This window comes from Rhinoraja longicauda, chromosome 18, assembly GCF_053455715.1.
Source record: "Rhinoraja longicauda isolate Sanriku21f chromosome 18, sRhiLon1.1, whole genome shotgun sequence".
NCBI classification, from domain to species: Eukaryota; Metazoa; Chordata; class Chondrichthyes; order Rajiformes; family Arhynchobatidae; genus Rhinoraja; species Rhinoraja longicauda.
Window position 1 is genome coordinate 27,019,845 of NC_135970.1, and position 26,663 is coordinate 27,046,507.

Genomic DNA, 26,663 nt, shown 5'->3' on the forward strand with positions numbered 1-26,663 from the left:
TCCTCTCCACATCCAACCTATCCAAGCCTTTCACTATTCTGTATGTTTTAATGAGGTCTCCCCTCATTCTTCTAAACTCCAGCGAATACAAGTCCAGTGCCGTCAAACGCTCATCATGTTACTCTACTCATTCCTGGGATCATTCTTGTAAACCTCCTCTAGACCCTCTCCAGAGCCAGCACATCCTTCCTCAGATACGGTGCCCAAAATTGCTCACAATATTCCAAATGCGGCCTGACCAGCGCCTTGTGGAGCCTCAGCATTACATCCCTATTTTTGTATACAAGCCCTCTTGAAATAAATGCCAGCATTGCGTTTGCTTTCTTTACTGCTGATTCGACTTGCCGATTAACTTTTGGGGAATCCTGCATGGGCTTATTCCTTGGGGAAATCTCCAGACTGAGGCAACCTGGCCAGACAAACAAAGATGGGACTGGTTGGGGTGGGGACAACAGCTTCCATCATGCCATTTTCACTTGAAGTTGTTGATTTGTTGATGCATTGGCTTGGAAATGTAACATTGCATCAAATCACTTGAGAAAGGCACATTATGTAACAATTTCACTTAGTAATGCAGAGTGGTGACTTCCATGCATTCAATGTGCTTAAGGCGTATAATTCGTATAGACGGTGCAACAACTAGTGAAGAAGGGCTCGCTGGTGCACATTGTGGAAGATGTCAGCAACAGCCAGCAGTTGCTCTTCACCTCCTCCCTCCTTCTTGTTCACCTTCCCAGTGTTGCATGGATAGTGGCCACAACTGAAAGAGCAGTGAGCCCGGGTGATGTTTTTGTATCTATGAAACACATGGGATGCCCTCGCTATCTTTCCATTGCAATAACACAGGTTATCCAGGAAACGGGACCACTTATTGCGAATTGTTTATGCCAGTGTAAGTATAAGTAAGTCACCTACTACATTGGTAGGGGAGTGCCTGGTCATAGAACAAAAGATGGGTAGATATGGTTGAGAAAAGATCAGCTGATATCTCATTAAATGGTGGAACAAGTTCTGGGAATTTAATGGCCTGACCCTGCATTGCTGTGTTTTTATTTTTACTAACAATTTCTAGGAGAAACTTCTAAAATATTATTCCATGTAAGTTTAAAACTTACAATCTACTTAGCACAGTTGATGCTTACAAGGTTAAATGATAAACAGTAGACACAAAGTCAGTTACAATTATTTTGTTTAGGAAATCATACCTATCATACAGTACAACAGTAAATGTTAAATACAACTCCATGGCAAAGATTCATTTTGCAAATAGTGGAATTATTGCATGTCAGCCACATTCTGCACTCTGTTTTTAAGCTGTTAATTGATGTAATATTGTAATGTACGTAGGGTCGGGTAGCTTTCTGCCTGCAAAATTCTAAATAACACATTTTTCATTTACATTTTGAGAAATACCAGTGTATCTGGTCAGGAATGTTAATTTTGTATCTTAAATTAGTTAGTGTACACAGTGAGCCAGAAGTGTTGGGTTCAGGTCTCAATTGAACAATGCAAATTCAATGCATTTGAAGTAACTTTCTCTGTATTAGATCACTGATTATAATTTCAATTTGATGTCCCCTTCGATTTGCATTTATAAAGCTGAATAAATATAGATTATAGATTAATAATCATTAGATTATCAAATTATTGACTTTCTAACTATGAAAGCTAAAAGGATTGAAACATGTAACTGTGAGATTTTTAAAATAACCAAATGATTTCAAAAGTCAAGAGTGTTTAATTGTCATGTGTCCAGACAACAGAACAATGAAATTCTTACGCAGCAGTTTAACAGGCCCGTAAATACCATATACACATAATATATAATATATTTTTTTAATTCAATAAATTAATAATCATAATAGTAGTACAAAAAAAAGTCATTAGTGCAATATCGTTGATATATTCAGATTAGACAATTAGTAAAATCTCTTGAGTTAGCCTACTTCTGTTTTTGATCAGAAATGAGATGTAAATATTTCCCAACTGTCTTTTCATTTAGTATTGTTTTAAAAATCTAGTTTGAAAGGGACTTTGTATTGGTATCAAATTTTATCTTAAGCCAGCAGCTTTTACTTTCTTGAACAATGATCTTACTGTGTGAAGATCAACTAATCTATCACCTGAGAGACCATGTTTGTGATTAATTTAATGATTTAAAACAATGAAAAAGACAGAAGACAGCGGTGGTATTTATAATTTGAAAATAATTCGTATGAATTGCTTCCAATGCAGACAATGGTAGTTTGGTTTGTGGTTTTATTAGGATTATCAGAACTAGCCAGAACCAGGATCCAATGTCACGATTGAGGACATGCTCTGGTGAAGATACTAAGTCAAATGCAACGCACTGTGTGTTGTAATGGCCAGTTATCACAATTGTCACTTGTATTCGATGATTACACAGAATACAAGGCTTGGCTAGGCAAGCCAGAGATCAGTTTGCCCAATGTGCTTGATGTTCACAATATGCTTTATCCAGTCTGCCACATGAAGATTATGATGTAGATAACAAGAATATATTTACTGTTAAAACTGAGGGTTAATAATTTTGCAATCCCTTTTGTAAAAATCACTAAGCCAACACAGGTAGACACACAGTCGTTTCAATTGAGACTATGGACAAATCTTAAGTGATTTGACCAATTCATATAATTATGGGCAAACAATCATTCTGCAACAAAAGATTTGAATTCTCTATTAATAAAGAATGCCTGAAGAGGAGGCAAAGAATAGTCATGCACAACAAACTAAAAATATTTGTATAGGAAGGAACTGCTGATGCTGGTTTACACCGAAGATGGACACAAAAAGCTAGAGTAACTCAGCGGGTCGGGCAACATCTCTGGAGAGAAGGAATAAGTGATGTTTCGGGTTGAGAACCTTCTTCAGACCCGGCCTTGACTTGAAACGTCACCTATTCCTTATCTCCAGAGATGTTCATTGACCCGCTGAGTTACTCCAGCATTTTGTGTCTGTCTTCAAACTAAAAATATAATTTTCATGTTTTTTTCTGTGGGAACGGAAGTTCCATCATTAAACTTTGTTACTGCCCTACACTATGCGTAGCATCGGATTAGGTGCATGTCAGATCATTATCAGTGGTTAAAATATCTGGTAGCACTTTGGCTCTTTGACCACACCTCTGAAATCATGAATTTCTGTTGTTGCTCTCAGGATGTCAAAAACAAATACTGTCTCTTGATTCTCTTGTGATGGTTTTAATTTAGACCCAATTTGTTGGCTGTAGAATATTAATCCTTAAGATTAAAATCAAAATTTGCTGGTTTCTCAATTTACTGAGATGATAATTTTGATTATTGAAATCAATCTCTTTACATCCGGGTAATTACTGTCTTCTACCTGCAAGTCTCTTGTTCTATCTAATGGGAGTCGTTGGACTCGTTGACGGCCTCACATGTTTTGTGTCACCCCACAGCCATTGAAAGTTCAAAAGTGACAGAATGTAGGATATCATGGTTTACAGCCCTAAATTGTGAATAATGAAAATGAAATAAACATGAAGAAGAGTAACAATAAATTTATGCTGATGAACCTAATGAATGGAAAGTCAACTTTTTGATCCATTCTTCCGGATCACGAGTTCAACAGTGAACAATAACTACTAAACTGTCACTAATTTATATTACCTGAAAATCCAAAACACTGCAGAGTCTATATTTGGCAATGAATTCCAAAGATTCACCACCATCTGACTAAAGAAATTCCTGCTCATCTCCTCCTAAAGACACGTCCTTTAATTCTGAGGCTATGACCTCTGGTCCTAGACGCTCCCAATAGTGGAAACGTCCTCTCCGCATCCACCCTATCCAGTCCTTTCACTATTTGGTAAGTTTCAATGAGGTCCCCCCTCATCCTTCTAAACTCCAACGAGCAGAGGCCCAGTGCCATTAAACGCTCATCATATGTGAACCCACTCATTCCTGGGATTGTAAACCTCTTCTGGATCCCCTCCAGCACCACCACATCCTTCCTCAGATATGGGGCCCAACATTGCTCCCAATACTCCAAATGCGGCCTGACCAGCGACACTTTTACATTGGCAAGACCAAGCATACACAATAGACAATAGACAATAGACAATAGGTGCAGGAGTAGGCCATTCAGCCCTTCGAGCCAGCACCGCCATTCAATGCGATCATGGCTGATCACTCTCAATCAGTACCCCGTTCCTGCCTTCTCCTCATACCCCCTCACTCCGCTATCCTTAAGAGCTCTATCCAGCTCTCTCTTGAAAGCATCCAACGAACTGGCCTCCACTGCCTTCTGAGGCAGAGAATTCCACACAAGAACACGTGTGCTCTGTCTACCGGCCACTAACCATTTTAACTCTCCTTCCCATCCACATACCGACTATTCTATCCTTTGCCTCCTCCATTGGCAGAGTGAGGCCACACACACACTCTCGAAGAACAGTTCATATTCCACTCGGGTAGCCTACAACCCAACAGTATAAACAACAAATTCTCCAATTTTAAGTAATACCCCCACTAGTGTGCACATATTTCTCCACCATCCCAGTCAGTCTGCTCCTTTACCCTCCTTCATTCACTCATCCCCCACCCTTCCCATCCCCAAGTCCCATATTTTATTTTTATTTTCCCTCTTTCCCCCCTCACCCCCCCTTTCCACCCAAATACCTCCCTCTGGCTTTACTTTCAACTCTTCTCTCCTTATCTGATGACCTTTTCACTTCTAGTTTCTGACGCTTGTTCCACCAATCCACCAATCGCCTTCCCCACAGTCACCTGTATCCACCTATCGCTTGCCAGGCTTTGCTCAGCCCACCTCTCTTTTACAGCTTTCTCCCTCGTACTCTCAGTCTGAGGATGGGTCCCCACCCAAAACTTTCTCCATTCCCTCCACAGACTCTAAGTTTGCTAGCACTTTGTTCTTTGCTCAACAAAATTTATAGTTTCGATAATGAGTCACAATAAAAACCTTTTAGAAGGCTGATTCATTTGCAAACTTCAAACAGTTTAATTGTTCTCAGAAAATTGGAAATATTAATGGAATTTATAATTTAACCTAAGTATGTAAAGTCTTCACTTAAATAAAATGGGCAACAGCTGTTAACTTAAACTAATCTGGCATTGTTTTAAAGTTTTGTTACCTTACATATGAGGAGTGACTAGTTAGAGCAATTCCTCTCTAAATCCTCAGCAAAACTTTGCTGATCTACCATTTGAATATTCAGACATCCTTACCTTCCAGGTGAATAAATTCTTCTGAAGAAGTGCCTCAACCTAAAACATCACCCATTCCTTCTCTCCAGAGATGCTGCCTGTCCCGCTGAGTTACTCCAGCTTTTTGTGTCTATCTTCAGTCATGAAGCAGGCTTTCAAAAGCTTATTAAACCTGCTTTATCATGATGCAAGGTAGACACAAAATGCTGGAGTAATTCAGCGGGACAGCCAGCATCTCTGAAGAGAAGGAATGGGTGACGTTTCAGATTGAGACCTTTCTTCAGACTGATGTCAGGGAAGTGGGCGGGTTAGAGATAGAATGTAGTCGGAGACAGTAAGACTGGTGGGAGAACTGGGAAGGGGGCGGGGAAGGGGAGAGAGGGAAAGCAAGGGCTATTTGAAGTTAGAGAAGTCAATGTTCATACTGCTGGGGTGTAAGCTACCCAAGCGAAATATGAGGGGCTGTTCTTCCAATTTGCACTGGGCCTCACTCTGACAATGGAGGAGGCCCAGGACAGAAAGGTCAGATTGGGAATGGGAGGGGAGTTAAAATGCTGAGCAACCGGGAGATCAGGTAGGTTAAAGTGGACTGAGCGGAGGTGTTCAGCGAAACGATCGCCGAGCCTGCACTTGGTGTCAGCAATGTACACCTGGAACAGCGGATACAATAGATGAGGTTGGAGGAGGTGCAAGGGAACCTCTGCCTCACCTGGAAAGACTGTCGAGGTCCTTGGATGGAGTCGAGGGGGGAGATAAATGGACAGGTGTTGCATCTCCCGCGCTTGCAGGGGAATGTACCTGGGGAGGGGGTGGTTTGGGACGAGTTGACCAGGGAGTTTAGGAGGGAACGGTCTCTGCGGAAAGCAGAAAGGGGTGGAGATGGGAAAATGTGGCCAGTAGTGGGATCCCGTTGGAGGTGGCGAAAATGTTGGAGGATTATATGCTGTATGCGATGGGGTGGAAGGTGAGGATAAGGGGGACACTTTCCTTGTTGCGAATGGGAGGAGGGGCAGCAAAAGAATGAGAACATATCCGATGATCTAGTATGGAAAACCTCATTGTGGGCACAGATGCGGCGTGGACGGAAGAATTGGGAGTAGGGGATAGAGTCTTTACAGGAAGCAGGGTGGGAAGAAGTGTAGTCTAGATAGCTATGGGAGTCAGTAGGTTGATGCTGCCTGTCCCGCTGAGTTACTCCAGCATTTTGTGTTTTCCTTTGATTTAAACCAGCATCTACAGTTTTTTCCTACACATTTCACCATGATATAAAATGGAATCTTGTGAGCAAGTCCTGGAGTTTGATACTGGAAATCTCCTCTGGTGTAAAATAGTTGGCCAACATGGGAGCTAATTTTATGCTTCTTAATCCCACTTCCATTCCACCTTGACCATGACCTTGTCCAATCACAATCTCCATCCTCCTCTTTCACTGATCTCCCAGCTAATCTGTTGCCTGACTCCACTTTTATTCCTCAGTAGCTGATCAAGACCCCTGCCTCAACAGAGGGAAAGATAGATCAGCCATGATTGAATGGCAGAGTAGACTTGATGGACCAAATGCCCTAATTCTGCACCTATCATTTATGAACAATGATCTGCCTGATTCTTGAAGTCCTGATCCATTTCTCAGCATCATCTAATGAAAGCTTTGGGCTGCATGGACGACTAAATTTGGCAGCTGCAAGCCCTCAAACAAATCATCCAGTGGTCAGCCATACCCACCCTTCCTCCTCCTCCCCCCCAACCCCCTTTATCCTCCACCTCCCTCCCTCCACCCCCTCCCTCCCTCCCTCCCTAGGAGATAGATTTAAACTTTTAAATGTGAATAACTTTTAAAATATAACACCGATTTCAATGAAACTTCTGGCATTAGCACCAAAGGGATGATGGTGAGTAAGGTGGGCCTAAAATGGTCACGCTATCATGTACCGATTTGGCTGTAGTTCAGGAACAAACAAACAAGAGTTTTAGTACATAGATGCCTTTAAGAACTGGCTGTACAGACCACACCTGTATGGCTAAGGAGCAGCCATTTGTGCTAAAGCTGACGCATCCTAGTATTATAGAGGGAAACACAACAATGCTGTTCTGTGAACCTTGCAATTTAAGTGACTTTCAAAAACAGCATCAGGGTGACCCAGATTGCAGTTTTATGGCATTGAAAGCCTGTAAAGCAGTTTCCAACCCAAAATATTTGGTATTTCTGTGGTGAATATCTGCACTGGGTTTGGAGACTAAAGGGCCTGTCCCACTTTAAGCGATTTTAAGGCGACTAGGCTGTCGCCGACAGTTTGCCGGGTGTCGCTGGCATGATCGTGAGGAGTCTTCCAAGAAACGTAGTGGATCTCAGCACGTCGCTGAGAAATCATCCGGAGTGAAATTTCTCTGCGACAGCTGGCTTGTCGCCAGATATCGTTGCTTATTGTGGGCGCTGTCGCATGCTGTCCCCAGGTTTGCTAGGTTCTCTTAGATGCATTTAGAAGCACATTATATTAAAATAAGTAAAGTCATTTAAAAGTTCCATAAAATGCTTGTGTTTAACCAATTTATTTACCGTCAGGACATTTGACAGGTAAATTGGAGGCAACAATTTAACGGTCAGGTAAGTATGGGAATTTCGCGATGTTTATGGCCATCAGCCATTACATTTAATGTAGGCTCCCAACCCAGATATGCAACCCAGAAACCAGATATGCATCTCCCATACATTTTCAAAGAATGCCCACACACTTTTCACAAAAATCCACTTAACCACTTTAAAATTAAAAAAAATATATAGCTATTAGTAAATTGGAAGTCAATCCAGTTTATGCCTTGTTACAGTGATGCTTGGTTTTTAAGTAACCCATACAAGATGTTATAGTTCAAAACTCTCAAGTACTTACCGACTTGTCAGTGATTTCAGCGAAAATTAGGATGCCAGAGAAGCATTGACAGCGTGGGAATTTTGCGATGTTTCCGAAGACGCTGTAATCTCGACCTGACTCCGCATTGTCGTGGTCATTATCGTCGGGTAAAAGAAAAGTTCGGCGATCTGCTACGACTTTGACAGTCGCCTTAAAATCACCTAAAGTGGGACAGGCCCTTTAGGCTATCTAATAATAATTGTGGTAAACAATGGAAAATTCAATTCTGTCCAATAGCATTGAATAATATTTTCACTTTTATTACAGTCAAATTTTGTTGCAGAACTGCAACCTCTTTTTAGAATTTTTAAAACTCTTACAATAGACAATAAACAATAGGTGCAGGAGTAGGCCATTCGGCCCTTCGAGCCAGCACCACCATTCAATGTGATCTTGGCTGATCATTCTCAATCAGTACCCCGTTCCTGCCTTCTCCCCATACCAACATTACATTTTATGACATGTTGAATCTTGAAAGCACATATCTTTCTCTCTTTCCTTTCTTGTCAATGATTCTATTGTATTTCCCTTAGTTTATTGGGGGGGGGGGGGAAGGGGAGGAGAGTGGTCAGCAATATATGCTTAGCTTGTGGAAGGTTTGATAATGGTGTCTGTTAATAATGGGGAAGAGTCTGGTTGTATGTCCTCTCAAAAGTTTGTATCATCTTCCCACTGGAAGATGGGAGCAGAGGAACTGGCCAGGGTGTGAGTGGTCTATGATTCTATTGGCTGCTTTCCCGGAGCAATGTGGTGCGGATAGAATCAATAGGGTTGGGAGGCGGGGGGTGTCTTTGTTTTGGGGTATTGGGCAGAACAGTTGCCAAGCCAAGCAGTGATGCATCCTGATGGGGCGCTTTCCACGGTGCATCTATAAAAATTGATGAGTCATTTGAGACATGCCAAATCTCCTTAGTCGTCTGAGGAAGTAAAAGCGTAAGGGTGGCTTCTTGGCCATCGTGTACATATGATTGGACAAGGTCAAATTTTTAATGATATTTTGCCTAAGAACATTCTCTCGACCTTCTCCACTTCAGCAGGAACATTCTCTCGACCTCCACTTCAGCAGCATTGATGTAGATCGGAGCATGTACTCCACCCCACTTCCTGAAGTTGATGACTAGCTCCTTAATTTTGCTAATATTGAGGGAGAGGTTGTTGTCATGAAACTGTTATTAAGCTCTCTATCTCCTTCGTGCACTCCATCTCGCCATTGTTCAAGACATTACAACAACAGTGTCATCTGCAAACTTGCAAATAGAGTAGGAGCAGAATTTGGCCGCATGGTCGTGTGTATAGGGATATGGTAAAGGGCTGAGGATGCAACCATGTGGGGTGCTGATGTTGAGAATTATCGCAGAGGATATAGGTGTGCCTCAGGGTTCGGTGCTGGGCCCGTTACTGTTTGTCATCTACATTAATGATTTGGATGGGAACATACTGGGCAAGATTAGTAAGTTTGCTGATGATACAAAAGTGGGTGGTTTTGCAGATAGTGAAGATGGTTGTGAAAGATTATAGCAGGATCGGGATCAATTGGCCAGATGGGCTGAGGAATGGTTGATGGAATTTAATACAGTGAAGTGTGAGGTGTTGCATTTGGGATGTCTAACAAGGGCAGGACCTACACATTGAATGGTAGGCCTCTGGGGCGTGTTGTAGAGCAGAGGGATCTAGGAGTGCAGGTGCATGGTTCCTTGAAGGTTAAGTCGCAGGTAGATAAGGTGGGCAAAAAGGCTTTTGGCCACATTGGCCTTCATCAGTCAGAGTATTGAATATAGAAGTTGGGAGGTAATGTGGCAGTTGTATAAAATGTTGATGAGACTGCATTTTGAGTATTATGTTCAGTTCTGGCACCGTGTTATAGGAAAGATATTGTCAAGCTTGAAAGGGTTCAGAGAAGATTTACGATGTTGCCAGGACTCGGGGATCTGAGCTATTGGGAGAGGTTGAGGAGGTTGGGTCTCTATACCTTGGAGTGCAGGAGGATGAGGGGTGATCTTATAGAGGTGTATAAGATCATGAGAGGAATAGATCAGGTAGATGCACAGAATCTCTTGCCCTGAGTAGGGTAATCGAGGACCAGATGACACAGGTTCAAGGAGAAGGGGAAAAGATTGAATAGGATTCTGAGGGGTAACTTTTTCACACAAAGGGTGGTGGGTGTATGGAACAAGCTGCCAGAGGAGGTTGTTGAGGCTAGGCTATCCCAACGTTTAAGAAACAGTTAGACAGGTACATGGATAGGACAAGTTTGGAGGGATATGGACCAAGCACAGGCAGGTGGGACTAGCTGGGACATGTTGGCCATTGTGGCCAAGTTGGGCTAAAGGGCCTGTTTCCACACTGTATGACTCTATGAGATCAAGGATTCAGTTGCAATGTGGGATATTGAGTCATTGGTCCATGAGTTTGGAGCTTTTATGATGAGGGTGAGAAATACATATCTTTATCCCTTAATTTTTCTTAGGTGAAACATATTTAGCACTAAAATTGTTGTCATATCAAAAGCGTTAATTATGTTACATGTGGAGTATTATTGAACCAGATTTGCCTTATTGATCAGAACCTGCATTGTTCTTTGATAATGGATCAGTTACAAAGCAGTGTTATTAATCTTGGTTTGAAGGCAAATCTTCACCTGTTGCAATGTTTTCCTTTCATCTGAGTGTGGTAGTTTTGGGTGCTTTATTTGTGTGTTCTAACTTAATGGCATTCTTCTTGTAGCTGGGTGCCCAGACTGCACACAGTACTCTAAGTATGGTCTCATCAATAACTTGTACAGCTGCATCATGATATGCCAATACTCTCCGGGGCTCTGTCCTGGTTTAACAGACCAAAGTGCAACACCTCACACTTATCAGAGTTAAATTCTATTTGCCATTCCTTGGTCCACTTTCCCAACTGATATTGATCCTGTTGGTTAACTTAGATATCCTTCCTTAATGTCCATTGTACCACTGATTTTGGTGTCATCTGCAAATTTACTAACAATATCCAACAATAACTAAAGGGCATATATCAAATTATTTACTCTGAGGCATTGTGTTTTTTCCATTACATCATACATGTGTGTAAAGAGCCGAAGTTACTTTGGGTAAAGGAAGATGTTGCATGAACATCTAGTTAACAACAAATTGGAAAGTCATGTAAAAGTTCAAAAAGAGCTGTTTAAAAGTATTTCAGAATATAATATTTTATGAGCTGATTACATCTTAAATAGTTGAATAAATACTTAGATTTACTCTACAAGAAATTAGTAATGCAGAATATAAGGTTAGATAAGTTTAATGGAGACTTGACTTTGTTCATGAATTAGGGTCAAGGGAGAACTTTTGGATTAAAGTAGTGGTAAACTATCATTCAATAAACACTTAACATTTTACATTATTCTTTTATTTCAGTTGAGGGGAAGGAATGAAGGTAGATGTGATGTAAAAGCATGACTATTTGAGAATGTTGAGCTGCATTACACTAGTTCATAGCTTGTTCAGAACTGCTGGCATTTAGATATTCAATCTGAGCTGCGCACTGGACTTGCACATATTTTCTGTGAGTCCAAGATTTGCCAACAGATTTGGAGACAGAATCTGTCAACTGCAATACAATGTTTGATCCATGTCGATTCAGATTTACCAAAGAATCTGAAACCCATTTATTTCTATGGAGATTCTGGATCTACTAACCACTGGTTGGTAATCCAGGGGACCTTGAAATTGGTTGTTGATGGCTATTTTGATGATCCAGGCAACCAGCGTCTGCCCCAAGTTAGAAGAAGCAAGTTGGGGCTGCGGGCTATAATTCTGGGCAACTGAGCTAATCCCACACAATACGCGAGTTAAGTATCTCGACTGCGCATCCCCAGGTCATATGTCACTCGCGCTAAGCATTCTCGCCGGCTGAGCTGTTGCATGTATACAGACCTGTGTTTCATCCGTATTTTCCAGTTTTGCTTCTTCGAGGTAAGAAAATACTGCTTTCAAAACTATTAGCTAGATGTATTTATGGTTAATTTGTACGAAACTACGATGATTTTGTTGGTTTTATTGCTTTATGCTTCGGTGAGTGAGTGAGCGAGATCGTGACGATTTTCTTTTGCATTGTAACTTGTACCGACCGGTATGTAATGGACATGCTTACAGGACCCTATTTGAATTTACATATTATTGACTTTGTTATTTATTTTGTTTTATATGTTGGAGTAGCACGTATCACCGGAATAAGTGGATGTAGAATGTGTGTGACAGCCACAACTGTAAATTTGCAATGGGAAACTGTTTCTGCCCACCTCCCTTCAAACTCTCCAAAAAAAAACTGCAGATGCTGGTTTAAATCGAAGGTAGACACAAAATGCTGGAGTAACTCAGTGGGTTAGGCAGCATCTCGGGAGAAAAGGAATGGGTGTCGTTTTGGGTCGAGACCCTTCTTCAGAAGTCTGAAGAAGCAAGATACCAAACTCATTTTGTGTCTATCTTCTGTGAGAACCAGCATCTGCAGTTCCTTCTTACACATTATGAAGTTCTTTGCCTGGACATTAACCCCTGGAGGGTGGTAGCACTAAACGTACTATATAATGGCATCATCAGTTAGTTCACAACTCATAAAACTAGAGTGAAAGCAAATCATCCTTGATTGGTGACTTTTAAGACATAAATTTTGATACACATTGTCAGACTGCCATTCTGTTTAGTTGCTGATTATTTAAAGAGGTCAAACTGGTCTATAAATGATTCACGACGCAAGTGTTTGGTATGAATGTGCCCAAAGTAAAGTTTTTAAAATGAATTGTGTCTGAAAAACAGTTAGCTTATAGAAGCGTGGTCAGATGAAATAAACTGAGCTTCATAAATGATCTCACTAACATGATCTGTAAACACAGTGGAATTAAATCATATGTGAGGGAGAGAGGGAAGTACTTGTAAAATATTTAAAAAGAAACCTCAATTTGATGCAATTGTTATGGTGTTGAATTTTATGTAACTGATAATGTTTCTGTCTCATCAGTAACATTTAAAAAATATGAAAATTGATGGCGCATATATATTTAAATTATGCGTGAAAGTAGAAACCACACAACCACACCAATGGTTACCATGTATTTAATGTTAATACATTATAAGAACTAACAGAATTTATGTTAATCTTTGCCTGGAAATTTATCCCTGGGGGTTGATAACACTAAACACACTATATAGTGGCATCATTAGTTAGCTCAGAACCCACAAAACCAACGTGGAAGCAACTCATTCCTGATCCCAAGGGACTGTTTACGAACAAAGAAGCATATATTGATATTATACTTTACATTTCTTTCAAAATTCCACAATGGAACTAATTTTGCATAGAAAGTACCAGGAAGGAAATTTCTCGACAGTAATCATTTACATCCTCAGGACATCGCAAATAATTATTTTGTCAGTGGACTGCTTATGTATTGGTTCTTCTTTTGTTTTATAGCCATTAATAAATATAAAGATTTCCAGACAAAAAGAATGAATAACAAAATCATCATTTTATTGAATTTGGCTGAGGAAATGATATTGGCGGAGATTTTGTCCACTTAAATTGGCAGAAGATGAGATCAGCAACAGTGCATTATTCCCCAGTAGTGCACTGATTAACCAAGAGTATATATTAAACTCTGATATGGAGTTTGAATCCACATTCTTGAAAGGACAATTAATCTTTGAACTAATTTACTGAAAGTGGATCAATAATTCAAACAGCGTTCTCAATAAAAATTGAAAGAAAGCTGAAAACATCTAGAGCAGAAGCTGGTCAATTCTCAATCTTTGATATTTATTAATAAACTTAGCAGTATGGATTTTGGCCTGATAGTTTCCTGTTTTAGCAATGAACAGGATCCTGATCTTGGTCAAAAAACGGTGATGAACTATTTCCCGAGGAGATAGATACATTTTGATGCTGATTCATTAGACTGCTTTTCTGTTCAGTTACTGACTATGAAAGAGGTCAGACTGGACTATAAATGATTGACGACATATGTGTGTGATATGAATGGGGCCCAAGGTAAAGCTGTAATTGTGTCTGAAAACCAGCTGGCTTATCAGTAGTATGGCCAAAATAATACACATGAAATAAACTGGGCCAACATAAATAATCTCACTTCCATGTCCATAGATACAGTGGAATTGAATAAAATGTGAGGGAGAAAAAAATGGTACTTGTAAAATATTTTAAAAGAAGTCTCAAGTAATTTGACATTATTGTTGTGAGGCTGGATTTTATCTAAGTGGTAATGTTTCTGTCTCATCAGTAACATTTTAAAAATATGAAAAGATTGATGGCATATGCTTGTTAGCATTATGCATGAAAATAGAAAACATACCACATGAATGGTTACCATGAGTGTAATATTTTACATCATAAGAAAGTTGGTGACTCTTGTATAATGTCTCAGTGGACTATACACTTGTATTGAATCTAAGATGTGCTTATGTATAGTAATACTTTTACCGAACAGTGGGCAAAAAATAATTTCACTGTATCTCAGTACTTGTGACAATAAAGTACCATTGAACTTTTCATAGGCATCTACTTAATTGTTTATTGATGTCTGTGTATTGCCAAATAGAGAGCACCAAATAATCTAGAGCTCTGTAATAATTTTAAAAATTAATACAAAATCCTTATCAATTATTCCATGATGACACTAATAATTAAAAGGGTATCTTATAAGCCCTACGATGCAGTCAATGTTTTATATTTTAATGATTTGTTTAAAGTACATTATATTGGGAAATAAACCCAGAATTGGAATACTCCAGAACTTTCATGTTAGTGTGGCATCTGAGTAGTCCATTTAAACAGTTTCCCTATGATAGATGAAAGAATTAGAATAAATATTTTCACATTGATATGATTATGAATTACTAACATTTTTAATTTCTTTTCCAGCTTTTGACATGAAGAAAGATTTAGAGACATTAATTGCAGAAGAACGGGCTGAAATAATTTCTAATTATAATAAGGTACTGTACAATTCAGAAAATAGGACAATAGAAATAGCTACTCAATGAGTTAAATTTGTCTTTGCAAAAGTGTAAAACCGATATTTGTAAATTGGCATCTCTAATTTTTGACAAAAATCACGATTATTTCAAACTAAAGGATTTTCTGTTCTTTAACATTGGAAACAATGTAATAGAGACTGTTTACTCACTATCATCTGTCTCACTATAATACCATGTCAAAATGATCTATAATGAGTTTTCAAGTGTAGGAGAGGGAACTGATTGGAGCTTGGCCTTGATGTGAATTTGTAGGAACAAATAAGTCTTCGTGTAGAACGTTATAAAGGTTATAGGGAGAAAAACCCTACAGATGCTGGTTTAAATCTAAGGTAGACACAAAATGCTGGAGTAACTCAGCAGGTCAGGCAGCATCTCGGAGAGAAGGAATGGGTGATGTCAAGACCCTTCTTCAGAAGGTCAAGACCCTTCTTCAGACCGATGTCGGGGAGGGGGCGGGACAAAGATAGGATGTAGTCGGAGCAGGAAGACTAGTGAGAGAACTGGGAAGGGGAGGGGATAGAGAGGGGAAGCAGGGACTACCTGAAGTTAGAGAAGTCAATGTTCATACCGCTGGGGTGTAAACTGCACAAGCGAAATATGAGGTGCTGTTCCTCCAATTTGCGCTGGGCCTCACTCTGACAATGGAGGAGGCCCAGGACAGAAAGGTCAGAATGGGAATGGGAGGTGGAGTTGAAGTGCTGAGCCACTGGGAGATCAGGTTGGTTGAGTTGGACTGAGCGGAGGTGTTGAGCGAAACGATCGTCGAGCCTGCACTTGGTCTCGCCGATGTAGAAAGGTTGACATCTAGAACAGCGGATACAATAGATGAGGTTGGAGGAGGTGCAGGTGAACCTCTGCCTCACCTGGAAAGACTGTTTGGGTCCTTGGATGGAGTCGAGGGGGGGGGGGTAAAGGGATAGGTGTTGCATCTCCTGCGGTTGCAGGGGAAAGTACCTAGGAAGAGGGTGGTTTGGGTGGGAAGGGACGAGTTTCGGAGGGAACGGTCTCTGCGGAAAGCAGAAAGGGGTGGAGATGGGAAGATGTGGCCAGTAGTGGGATCCCGTTGGAGGTGGCGGAAATGTTGGAGGATTTGTCGTATGCGACGGCTGATGGGGTGAAAGGTGAGGACAAGGGGGACTCTTATCCTGTTACGAATGGGGGGAGGGGGAGCAAAAGTGGAGCTGCGGGATATTGAGGAGACCCTAATGAGAGCCTCATCTCTAATGGAAGAGGGAAACCCCCGTTTCCTAAAGAATGAGAACATCTCTAATGCCCTAGTATGGAACACCTCATCCTGGGCGCAGATGCGTAGACGGAGGAATTGGGAGTAGGGAATAGAGTTTTTACAGGAAACAGGGTGGGAAGAAGTGTCAAGATAGCAATGGGAGTCAGTGGGTTTGTAGTAGATGTTGGTCACTAGTCTGTCTTCTATGATGGCGATGGTGAGATCCAGAAACGGTAGGGAGATGTCGGAGATGGTCCAAGTATATTTAAGAGCAAGATGGAAATTAGTGGTGAAATTCATGTCCCACCGAATTAATTTCCACCTACCTCGACTCCATCCTATTCCCCCTGGTCCGATCCCTCCCTACCTATGTCATTGATGAAGTCATTGAGTTCTCCATGGGTACAAGAAGTAGTACCAATGCAGTCGTCAATGTAGCGGAGGTAGAGTTCAGGGATAGGGCCAGTGTACGCCCTTGAACAGGGATTGTTCGATGTACCCTACAAAGAGGCAGGCATAGCCAGGGCCCATGCATGTGCCCATAGCTACGCCTTGGAGGAAGTGGGAGGAGTCAAAGGAGAAATTGTTGAGGGTAAGGACCAGCTTTGCTAGACGGAGGAGAGTATTGGTAGATGGAAATTGACTGTTTCTGCGGTCGAGAAAGAAACAGAGGGCTTTAAAACCCCTCCTGGTGGGGGATGGTGGTGTAGAGTGCCTGGATATTCATAGTAAAGATGAGGGAGTGGGGGCCTGGAAAACGGAAGTTATTGAGGAGACGGAGAGCATGTGAAGTGTCTTGGACATAGGTAGGGAGGGATCGGACATGGGGGAATAGGATGGAGTCGAGGTAGGTGGAAATTAATTTGGTGGGACATGAACAGGCAGAAACAATGAGTCTACCAGGACAGTTCTGTTTGTGGATTTTGGGGAGAAGGTAAAAACGATAAGGTTGGAGGCTTTAGGGGGCAGAGAGCTGGAAGAGATGAGATCAGTAATGGTGTTGGAGATTAAGGCCTGGTGCTCGTCGGTGGGATCATGGTCCAAGTATAAGTAGGAGCAGGTGTCTGAGAGTTGTCATCTGCCCTTGGTCCAGTCTCACAATCTGCAATCGATTTAAAGTGCAATCAATGATTTTAGTAGATAAATATGCAGCCAACTTGTATACTGCCTGTTAAAGCAATGAGTTGACCGAATAATAATAATTTACCATTTGCAATACAGGCAACCCCAATATTACTGAGTAAGACTCTACGATAGGGTGAGCATTAAACTTATAAAATTTTGTTTTGGGGGAGATGGTCCTTTCGGGGTTGAGGGCATTCCCTTTGAAGAAGAACAAGTGCATCTTACTTGGAACCATTCAAAAGACTGGAAAAATGCTAACTCATACACTAACTAAATAGGGAACATTGCTTGTTTTCAAAAAGTTGCCATTACACTGTGTTCAGAGTTGGCTTAAATTTACAATGTTCTCTTATTAACCAATTAAACTTAAAAGTGATGCCAGGTCCACTTAAAATAAGCAGAAATTTGCTAGCTGTTTGTCAAGGCGCTTCTTTTTTTTTTAAGAGCTGCATTCAGCAGTTGCTTATTGGGGATTTTTCTTTAACAGCTTCAATAGACAATAGACAATAGACAATAGGTGCAGGAGTAGGCCATTCAGCCCTTCGAGCCAGCACCGCCATTCAATGCGATCATGGCTGATCACTATCAATCAGTACCCCGTTCCTGCCTTCTCCCCATACCCCCTCACTCCGCTATCCTTAAGAGCTCTATCCAGCTCTCTCTTGAAAGCATCCAACGAACTGGCCTCCACTGCCTTCTGAGGCAGAGAATTCCACACCTTCACCACCCTCTGACTGAAAAAGTTCTTCCTCATCTCCGTTCTAAATGGCCTACCCCTTATTCTCAAACTGTGGCCCCTTGTTCTGGACTCCCCCAACATTGGGAACATGTTATCTGCCTCTAATGTGTCCAATTCATTGATCACTGAGTCGAATGTAATGCGTATGCGTAATTTACCCTTAAATAATATATACATTAACACATTAGTATAATTGCACTCAAGTTTATGTAGTTGACTTGAAGCAGGTTTCAGGGCCTCCACTGCTGTCAGGAAAGGATCATTAGTGTAATTGTGAATTTTGCCCCTTTTCATGAGTAGGTTTTCATTCACGTGATCATACTTGGGATGGCTCCATGTTTTGGGCTCAAATTAATGCACAGATTATGTGAATCAGCGTTTCTTCCAGATGGTATTTTAAAACTAGATGTCAGTTCAGTTCAAATTAAAACTGACTTTATTGCGATTTAGCCCAGTAAATACTGAAAATACAGATTACATTACATCTGTGGTGAGAGAAACAACATTAACATATCATATCAATGATCTCTTATCTGAGAGAATCTACAAAGACAACTATGATTGTTTGGATGGGAGGAATGATTAACTAACAGAAGGGGGTGATGAAGCAGGATAATAATATATGCCTTTATTCGTCCCACACCTGGGAAATTTACAATGATAATAGGATGAATAATAGACATAAAGGCAGTGGGAAATACGGAAAGATAGGTGTGGAAGATTAATAGTTGATTGAAATTACCAGCAGAGGGAAAAAAAATCTGAATGCCTAAAATGAGATATGCAAAGGATGAGAAGACTGGCTCTGAAATTGGTGAAGTCTAGAAGGCTGTATTGTGCCTTGTTCTTCTTGGTAGCAAAGTCTGTGGTAATATAATTAAAATGATGTTTTAGTTTGAGTTTAGTTTATTGTCGAGTGTAATGAGGTACCGTGAAAAGTTTTTGTGTGCTAACCAGTCAGCAGAAACACAATACATGATTACAATTGAGCCATCCACAGTATACAGATATTTGATGAAGGAATATGAATAACATTTAATGCAAGATAGAGCCGAGCTAGAGTAAAGTCCGATCAAAGATAGTCAGAGGGTCTCCAATGAGATAATTAGTAGTTTGGGTCTTTTCTCTGGTTGTTGGTAGGATGGTTCAGTTGTCTGATAACAGCTGGAAGAAACTGTCCCTGGATCTCTGGTGCGTTTTCACACTGTTATACCTTTTGGCCGAGGGGGAGAAGAGGGAGTGGCCAGGGTTCTTCAGGGTCGTGAAGCAGGGTTTCAACCCAAAATGTAATTGTTCTTTTCACTCACAGATACTGCTTAATCTGCTGAATTCTTCCAGCAGATTGTTAGGAGCATGATGGAATATTATTCATGTGTCTGGATGAATGCAGCAACAACACTAAAGAAGCATAATATAAATGATAGTAAAGCAACCTATTTGATGGAACACTACCCATCTTACAATTCACTCACTTCGTGACCAGAAGCTGGTGGAAATTTGGAATGCACCTCTTGAGGGATGCTGGAGACAGGTCGTCTCGGAACATTTAAGAAGTGTTTAGATGCGCCCTTGAAATTCCATGGCATAGGTTGAGTGCTAGAAAACAGGATTTCTACAGATATGTATAAATACTAGTATGGAAATGGTAAGCCAAAGGGTTAGTTTTTTGTGTACCATGTCTTTAAATATGTGATAATGAATATATTTCAAAATATAGATCTAATCAATGAAGAAGATAAAAAGTCAACGGCAGGTTGAGTTATGATGTCAAAGATTAATCAGATCAAGAATAACTAGAATGCCAGAGACTCAAACGCAATTAAAGAGTGCAAATCATCAGAGAAGGCCAGTCAATTAACTAAGCCTATAATTGCTTCATATATATAAATCACTTCAAAGATGGAAAGTAGTGTGGCGCATCTCTATGTAAATACAGGTCCCTCTCAGGTAAAGAGGTCATTATTTTCTTAAGTACATGTAAAAGTTATTGTTTGTCTTCAGTAAAGTGGTAGCTCGGGCCCTGAAACATGTGGTATTTTCTAAAGATAGACACAAAATGCTGGAGTAACTCAGCGGCACAGGCAGCAACTCTGGATAGAAGGAATGAGTGATGTTTTGGGTTAAGACCATTCTTTACCCTTTTGGTTACAGTTGGGGAGGGGGGTGTGACCCATCAGGGGAGAGCAGCAGCAGTTGGGTCTGTTGCACCGGGCCTGACTTTGAGGCACAGCAGGGAAGAGTCAGGCAAAGCCATAGTGATAGGAGGAGACTCGTTAGTGAGGGGGACAGATAGGAGATTCTCTGGCAGCAAACAAGACTCCAGGATGGTCTGTTGCCTCCCTCGCTCCAGCGTCCAGGATGTCTTGGAGTGGCTGCAGAACATTCTCAAGGAGGAGGGGGGAGCAACCTGAAGTCACTGTGCATGCTGGCACAAATGATATGGGTAGGAAAGGGTAAGAATTCCTGTGGAATGAATATAAAGAGATGGGTAACAGGTTAAAAAGCAGGACCTTTGGTAATAACCTCAGGCTTATGTATAGTGCTTTGTGCTGATGAAAGTAGGAATAGGAAGGTAGTATTAATGAATGTGTGGCTCAGGAGTTGGTGCACGGGCCAGGGTTTCAGTTTTTTGAACAATTGAGATCTCTTCTGCGGCAGAGATGACCTGTACAAGAGGGATGGGTTGCACCTCAACTGGAGGGGTCCAGTATCCTTGTAGAGATGTTCACCGGTGCTACCTGGGAAGGCTTAAACTAGTGGCAAGAGGCTGGGAACCAGAGCAGTAGGTCAGCAAATGGAAGGAGTGATGGGAAGGTGGAGGTTGGGATGAGTAATTCTCAAAAAAAGGACAGGCAGGGAGATGTAAAAGAATATGGTGACGCTGATGGGCTGGAGAGTTTATTTCAATGCAAGGTGTATCATAGGGAAAACAGATGAACTTAGACCCTGAATTACTGCCTGGGACTGATGTGACCATTAAAGGGAATTAGTTATGAGAAGCAGACCAGCATTCCAGGGTTTTAATATTTCAGATGTGACAGAGAGGGGTGAAAGAGATGGAGGAGCTGCTTTCCTAATCGGGGAGAACATCACTGCGACACTCAGAAGACATACTAAAGGGTTTGTTCGCTGAGGCGATTTTGGTAGAGCTCAAAAATAAGTGGTGCAATCAGTCTAATGGGAGTATACTAAAGGCCCTGCAATAGCCAGTGGGAGAAACAGGAACTGATATGCAGATAGTTTATCAAAAGATGCAAAAGCAACAGGGTTGTTGTCATGGTGGCTGACTTCAACTTCCCCAATATTGACTGGTGGCTACTTAGTGTAAATGGGGCAGAATTTATTAGGTGTATCCAGGACGGTTTCCTAAAAAAAATGTAGATGGTCCAACCAGGGGGTCACAGTTTAAGAATATGGGATAGGCCATTAAGGACTGAGATGAGGAAAAGCTTTTTCACCCAAAGAGTTGTGGATCTGTGGAATTCTCTGCTACAGAAGGCAGTGGAGGCCAATTCACTGGATGTTTTCAAGAAAGAGTTAGATTTAGCTCTTAAGGCTAACGGAATCAAGGGATATGGGGAAAAAGTGGGAATGGGATACTGATTTTGGATGATCAGCCATGATCATATTGAATGACGGCGCTGGCTCGAAAGGCCGAATGGCCTACTCTTGCACGTATTTTCTATGTTTCAGACTGAGAGTCAGGGATGAGGGAGACACGGAGATATGGAAGGGTAAGGTGTGAAAATGAGATATCAAAGGGGACGAAGTTCAAGGAAAATTGTTAGCGAGGGGCAGGTGACAACAAATCATATAAAGATACAATTTAATCAGGAAGAGAGTCAGACTGGTCAGAAAACTAGGATGGGGAGGGATGGACCGACAGGGAAAGCAAGGGTTACTTGAAGTTAGAGAAATCATTATTCATGCTGCTAGGTTGTAAGCTGCCCAAGTGAAATATGAGGTGCTGTTCCTCCAATTTGCATTGGGCCTCATTCTGAAAGTGGAGGGGGCCCAGAACAGAAAGGTCAGTATGGGAATGGGAGGGGGAGTTAAAGTGTTGAGCAACTGGGAGATCACGTAGGTCTAGCGGACTGAGCAGAGGTGATTTTTATTTAAACTCGCTTCCTACCATCTTGACAATAATTGAACCTCCCAACATAGAGATGAGTTCCAGCAATTGAACAATGTTTATCATTGAGAAACTGTAGGCAAAATATGAATGATTTTGTTGTAGGAATTTTGTAATAAAATGCAGAGCGGCTTTTTATGGCAATATAGGTAATATTTAAAAGATTAAGTCAAACTTGCTGCAAACAGTTGGACCGATTCAAATATTTTTAGTTCAGTGTTGAGTGCACTTCCAAAAAAGGTATGATGAAACTATAAAAACTATTTGTATAAACTGTACTGCCCTTTCAGAAACTTGCTTCTTCCAGCTGATTTACATCTTGTTATCTAAATGTTTCACTTGAAATTTTAAAAGTTGTTCCAAAAATGTGAAGTGCTTTGCATTATACATTTCTATATTATTTAATTACATTTTTACAATCTTTAATTATTACCCATCAGAGCCTGCATCTGCTTTGGTCTTTTTTATAAGAATATCAATTCTATTCATATGGATGCAATAAAAGCATGTTGTTTTATATGAATATTGCGTTTGAATCTGTTTTTGTAAATTACATTCTCAGAATCCAGCTGATGGTAAAGTAAATGCATTTAATCCACATGACAAAAGCAATGGGCTTTATGAAAAAGTGGCTCAGTTACTGGTCTTAAAGTAAGTCCTAGAGTTTTGACTTTGAGATATGAGATCAAATTACGTTACGCAGCTGGTGAACTTAAATTCAACAAATTAAATACAACTGGGAAAAGATAATTTTTCCCTTTTAGAAATGATAGCCACATAACTACCAGATTGTTTTAAACTTACATCCGATTGACAAATGTTCTTTTGGGAATGAAATCTGGCCTTGGGAAGGAAATCCTTAACTGATATCGTTTAGATATGATTTCAGGGGCAGCAATGTGTTTGATTCTTAATTGCCATTTGAAATGCCTTTTCGAGTTAAATTCAAGGACAGTAAATGACCTTTTTACAAATGCCCTTGCACCTAATAAGTATTCCAAGAATTTAACATTATAGATCTTGGATAATAGAATTAGATTTAACTGATCAGGAACTGAACAATGTAGGGGAGAGGAAAGAGAGGGACAGAGGAACTATCTGAAGTTAGAGAAATCAATGTTCATACCGCTGGGGTGTAAACTGCCCAAGCAAAATATGAGATGATGTTCCTTCAATTTGTGCTGGGCCTCACTATGACAATGGAGGAGGCCCAGGACAGAAAGGTCAGATTGGGAATGGGAGGGTGAGTTGAAGTGCTGAGCCACCGGGAGATTAGGTTGGTTGAGGCGGACTGAGCGAGGGTGTTAAGCGAAATGATAGCCGAGGCTTCGCTTGGTCTTGCCAATGTAGAGAAGTTGACATTTGGAACAGCGGATACAATAGATGAGGTTGGAGGAGGGGTGTAGGTGAACCTCTGCCACACCTGGAAAGACTGTTTGGGTCCTTGGATGGAGTCCCTGGGGAGGGGGTGGTTTGGGTGGGCAGGGACGAGTGGACCAGGGAGTTTCGGAGGGAACGGTCTCTGCGGAAAGCAGAAAGGGGTGGAGATGGGAAGATGTGGCCAGTAGTGGGATCCCATTAGAGGTGGCGGAAATGTTGGGAGAATACTTTGTTGTATACGACGGCTGATGGGGTGGAAGGTGAGGACAATGGGGGCTCTATCCTGTTACGAATGGGGAGAGGGGAAGCAAGAGAGGAGCTGTGGGATATAGAGGAGACCCTAGTGAGAGCCTCTTCTATAACGGAAGAGGGAAGAGGGGAACCGCCGTTTCCGAAAGAATTATGACGTCTCTGATGTCCTAGTATGAAACACCTCATCCTGGCCGCAGATGTGGCGTAGACGGAGGATGTGGGAGTAGGGGATAGAGTTTTTACAGGAAACAGGATGGGAAGAAGTGTAGTCAAGATAGCTGTGGGAGTCAGTAGCTTTGTAGTAGATGTCGGTCACTAGTCTGTCTCCTTTGATGGCAATGGTGAGATCCAGAAATGGTAGGGAGATGTCGGAGATGGTCCAAGTATATTTAAGAGCAGGATGGAAATTAGTGGTGAAATTTATGAAGACAGTGAGTTCTGCATGGGTACAAGAGGTAGCACCAACGCAGTCGTCAATGTAGCGCAGGTAGAGTTCGGGGATAGGGCCAGTGTACGCGTGGAACAAAGAATGTTCTATGCACTCTACAAAGAGGCTGACATAGCTGGGGCCCATGCGAGTGCCCATAGCTACGCCTCGGATTTGGAGGAAGTGGGAGGAGTCAAAGGAGAAGTTATTGAGGGTAAGAACCAGCTCTGCTAGGCGGAGGAGAATATTGGTAGATGGAGATTGGCTGGTTCTGCGTTCGAGGAAGAAACGGAGGGCTTCAAGACCATCATGGTGGGGGATGGAGGTGTAGAGAGACTGGACATCCATAGTAAAGATGAGGGAGTGGGGGCCTGGAAACTGGAAGTTATTGAGACGGAGAGCAATTTCGACGTACCCTACAAACAGTTAATTAATCTGCATTACTGGTCAAAGATTAACATACAATTATTTTGACTTGTATAAGTACTGCTGAAAATTGGACGCTGATAATTTTATCATGTTTTTCATGGCAAAGAATTAACTTTTGTATACGTTTATAGAGCTGTATCTTAGTGATCTTTATTTGTTTTTGTTAAAAACAAACTGCAAATAGAATTACTACTTTTTCTAGATGGTGATTTAATATTTTATGAAGCTTGAGCCTATCATTAATCTGTCCTTAGTAGTGTCAAGTAACCAGTTGGTTATGGTGGAAATTCTTTCCTTCATAGGTTATACTAAAGACATATGGATCAGTTGATCTGAAAGCAATTGTATGATTGCCTACATTGCTAAAAAATGTAGACTATCTCTCATCAACCAAATCATGATCTTGCAACTTTCAAGAATTTCCATTGTTCTAAATCAGCTATTGAATGGCAGAAGAGACACACATGGCAGATTGGAAAATTCCTGTTTCTATTTCATACCTTATGTTCTGAAATCTACCACTGTTTCAAAATTTTGAACTCATTTTGGCATCAAAGAGGCCACCCTGGAAGAATGAAGTAATTTCATGTACAAGTGAAACAATTACAAATGCTAGAAATTGGCAATACAAAGAGAAAATCCTGAATATAATTCAGCAGGGCAGGTAGCAACTATGGAGCGAGAAATCAATAGACAATATAATAGACAATAGACAATAGGTGCAGGAGGAGGCCATTCGGCCCTTCGAGCCAGCACCGCCATTCAATGTGATCATGGCTGATCATTCCCAATCAGTACCCCGTTCCTGCCTTCTCCCCATACCCACTGACTCCGCTATCCTTAAGAGCTCTATCTAACTCTCTCTTGAATGCATTCAGAGAGTTGGCCTCCACTGCCTTCTGAGGCAGAGAATTTCACAGATTCACAACTCTCTGACTGAAAAAACATTTCCTCATCTCAGTTCTAAATGGCCTACCCCTTATTCTTAAACTGTGGCCACTTGTTCTGGACTCCCCCAACATTGGAAACATGTTTCCTGCCTCTAACGTGTCCAACCCCTTAATAATCTTATACGTTTCGATAAGATCTCCTCTCATCCTTCTAAATTCCAGTGTATACAAGCCTAGTCGCTCCAGTCTTTCAACATATGACATTCCCGCCATTCCGGGAATTAACCTAGTAAACCTATGCTGTACGCCCTCAATAGCAAGAATATCCTTCCTCAAATTTGGAGACCAAAACTGCACACAGTACTCCAGGTGCGGTCTCACTAGGGCCCTGTACAACTGTAGAAGGACCTCTTTGCTCCTATACTCAACTCCTCTTGTTATGAAGGCCAACATTCCATTGGCTTTCTTCACTGCCTGCTGTACTTGCATGCTTCCTTTCAGTGACTGATGCACTAGGACACCCAGATCTCGTTGCATTTCAGATTGATAGCCTTTCATCTGATAAATATTTGACCTGAAATATTAATTAGTTAAGGACACAAATTACTGGAATAGCTCAGCAGGTCAGACAGCATCTCTGGAGAACATGGATAGGTGACATTTTGGGTCGAGACCCTTGTTTAGATTGATTGTGGGGGAAAGAAGAATGCTGGAAAAGGGGAGAGGCAGGACAAAGCATAGCAGATCCTGCAAATGAAGTCAGACATTGATTGTGCTAAAACACCATAAGTCATCCTATTAATACTCCAGACCTTTTTTACGAACTGGAAAGGTTTACGTTCCTTGAATGGATAGGTTGACATGGTTTCCTTTGGGAGAAGGAGAAGAACTCCACAATCCGAGAGAATAAATCATAATCA

At 41.2% G+C, this 26,663-nt stretch overlaps 1 protein-coding gene across 2 annotated transcripts in view; it reads left to right on the plus strand.

The window, feature by feature from the left end:
• LOC144602344 (uncharacterized) overlaps positions 1–26,663 on the plus strand; it is a 110,151-nt gene that overhangs the window by 14,822 nt on the left and 68,666 nt on the right. The window contains exons 1-2 of one of the 2 annotated variants that reach the window (XM_078415377.1): positions 15,038–15,102; positions 22,928–23,016. Coding sequence is in view for 1 of the 2 variants with exons in the window: in XM_078415376.1 (XP_078271502.1) it covers positions 15,037–15,102 (66 nt within the window). In the remaining variant the exon portion in view is untranslated. Of the gene's footprint in view, positions 1–15,028; positions 15,103–22,927; positions 23,017–26,663 lie in introns of those variants that run through there. The other variant, XM_078415376.1, reaches the window with a different exon arrangement.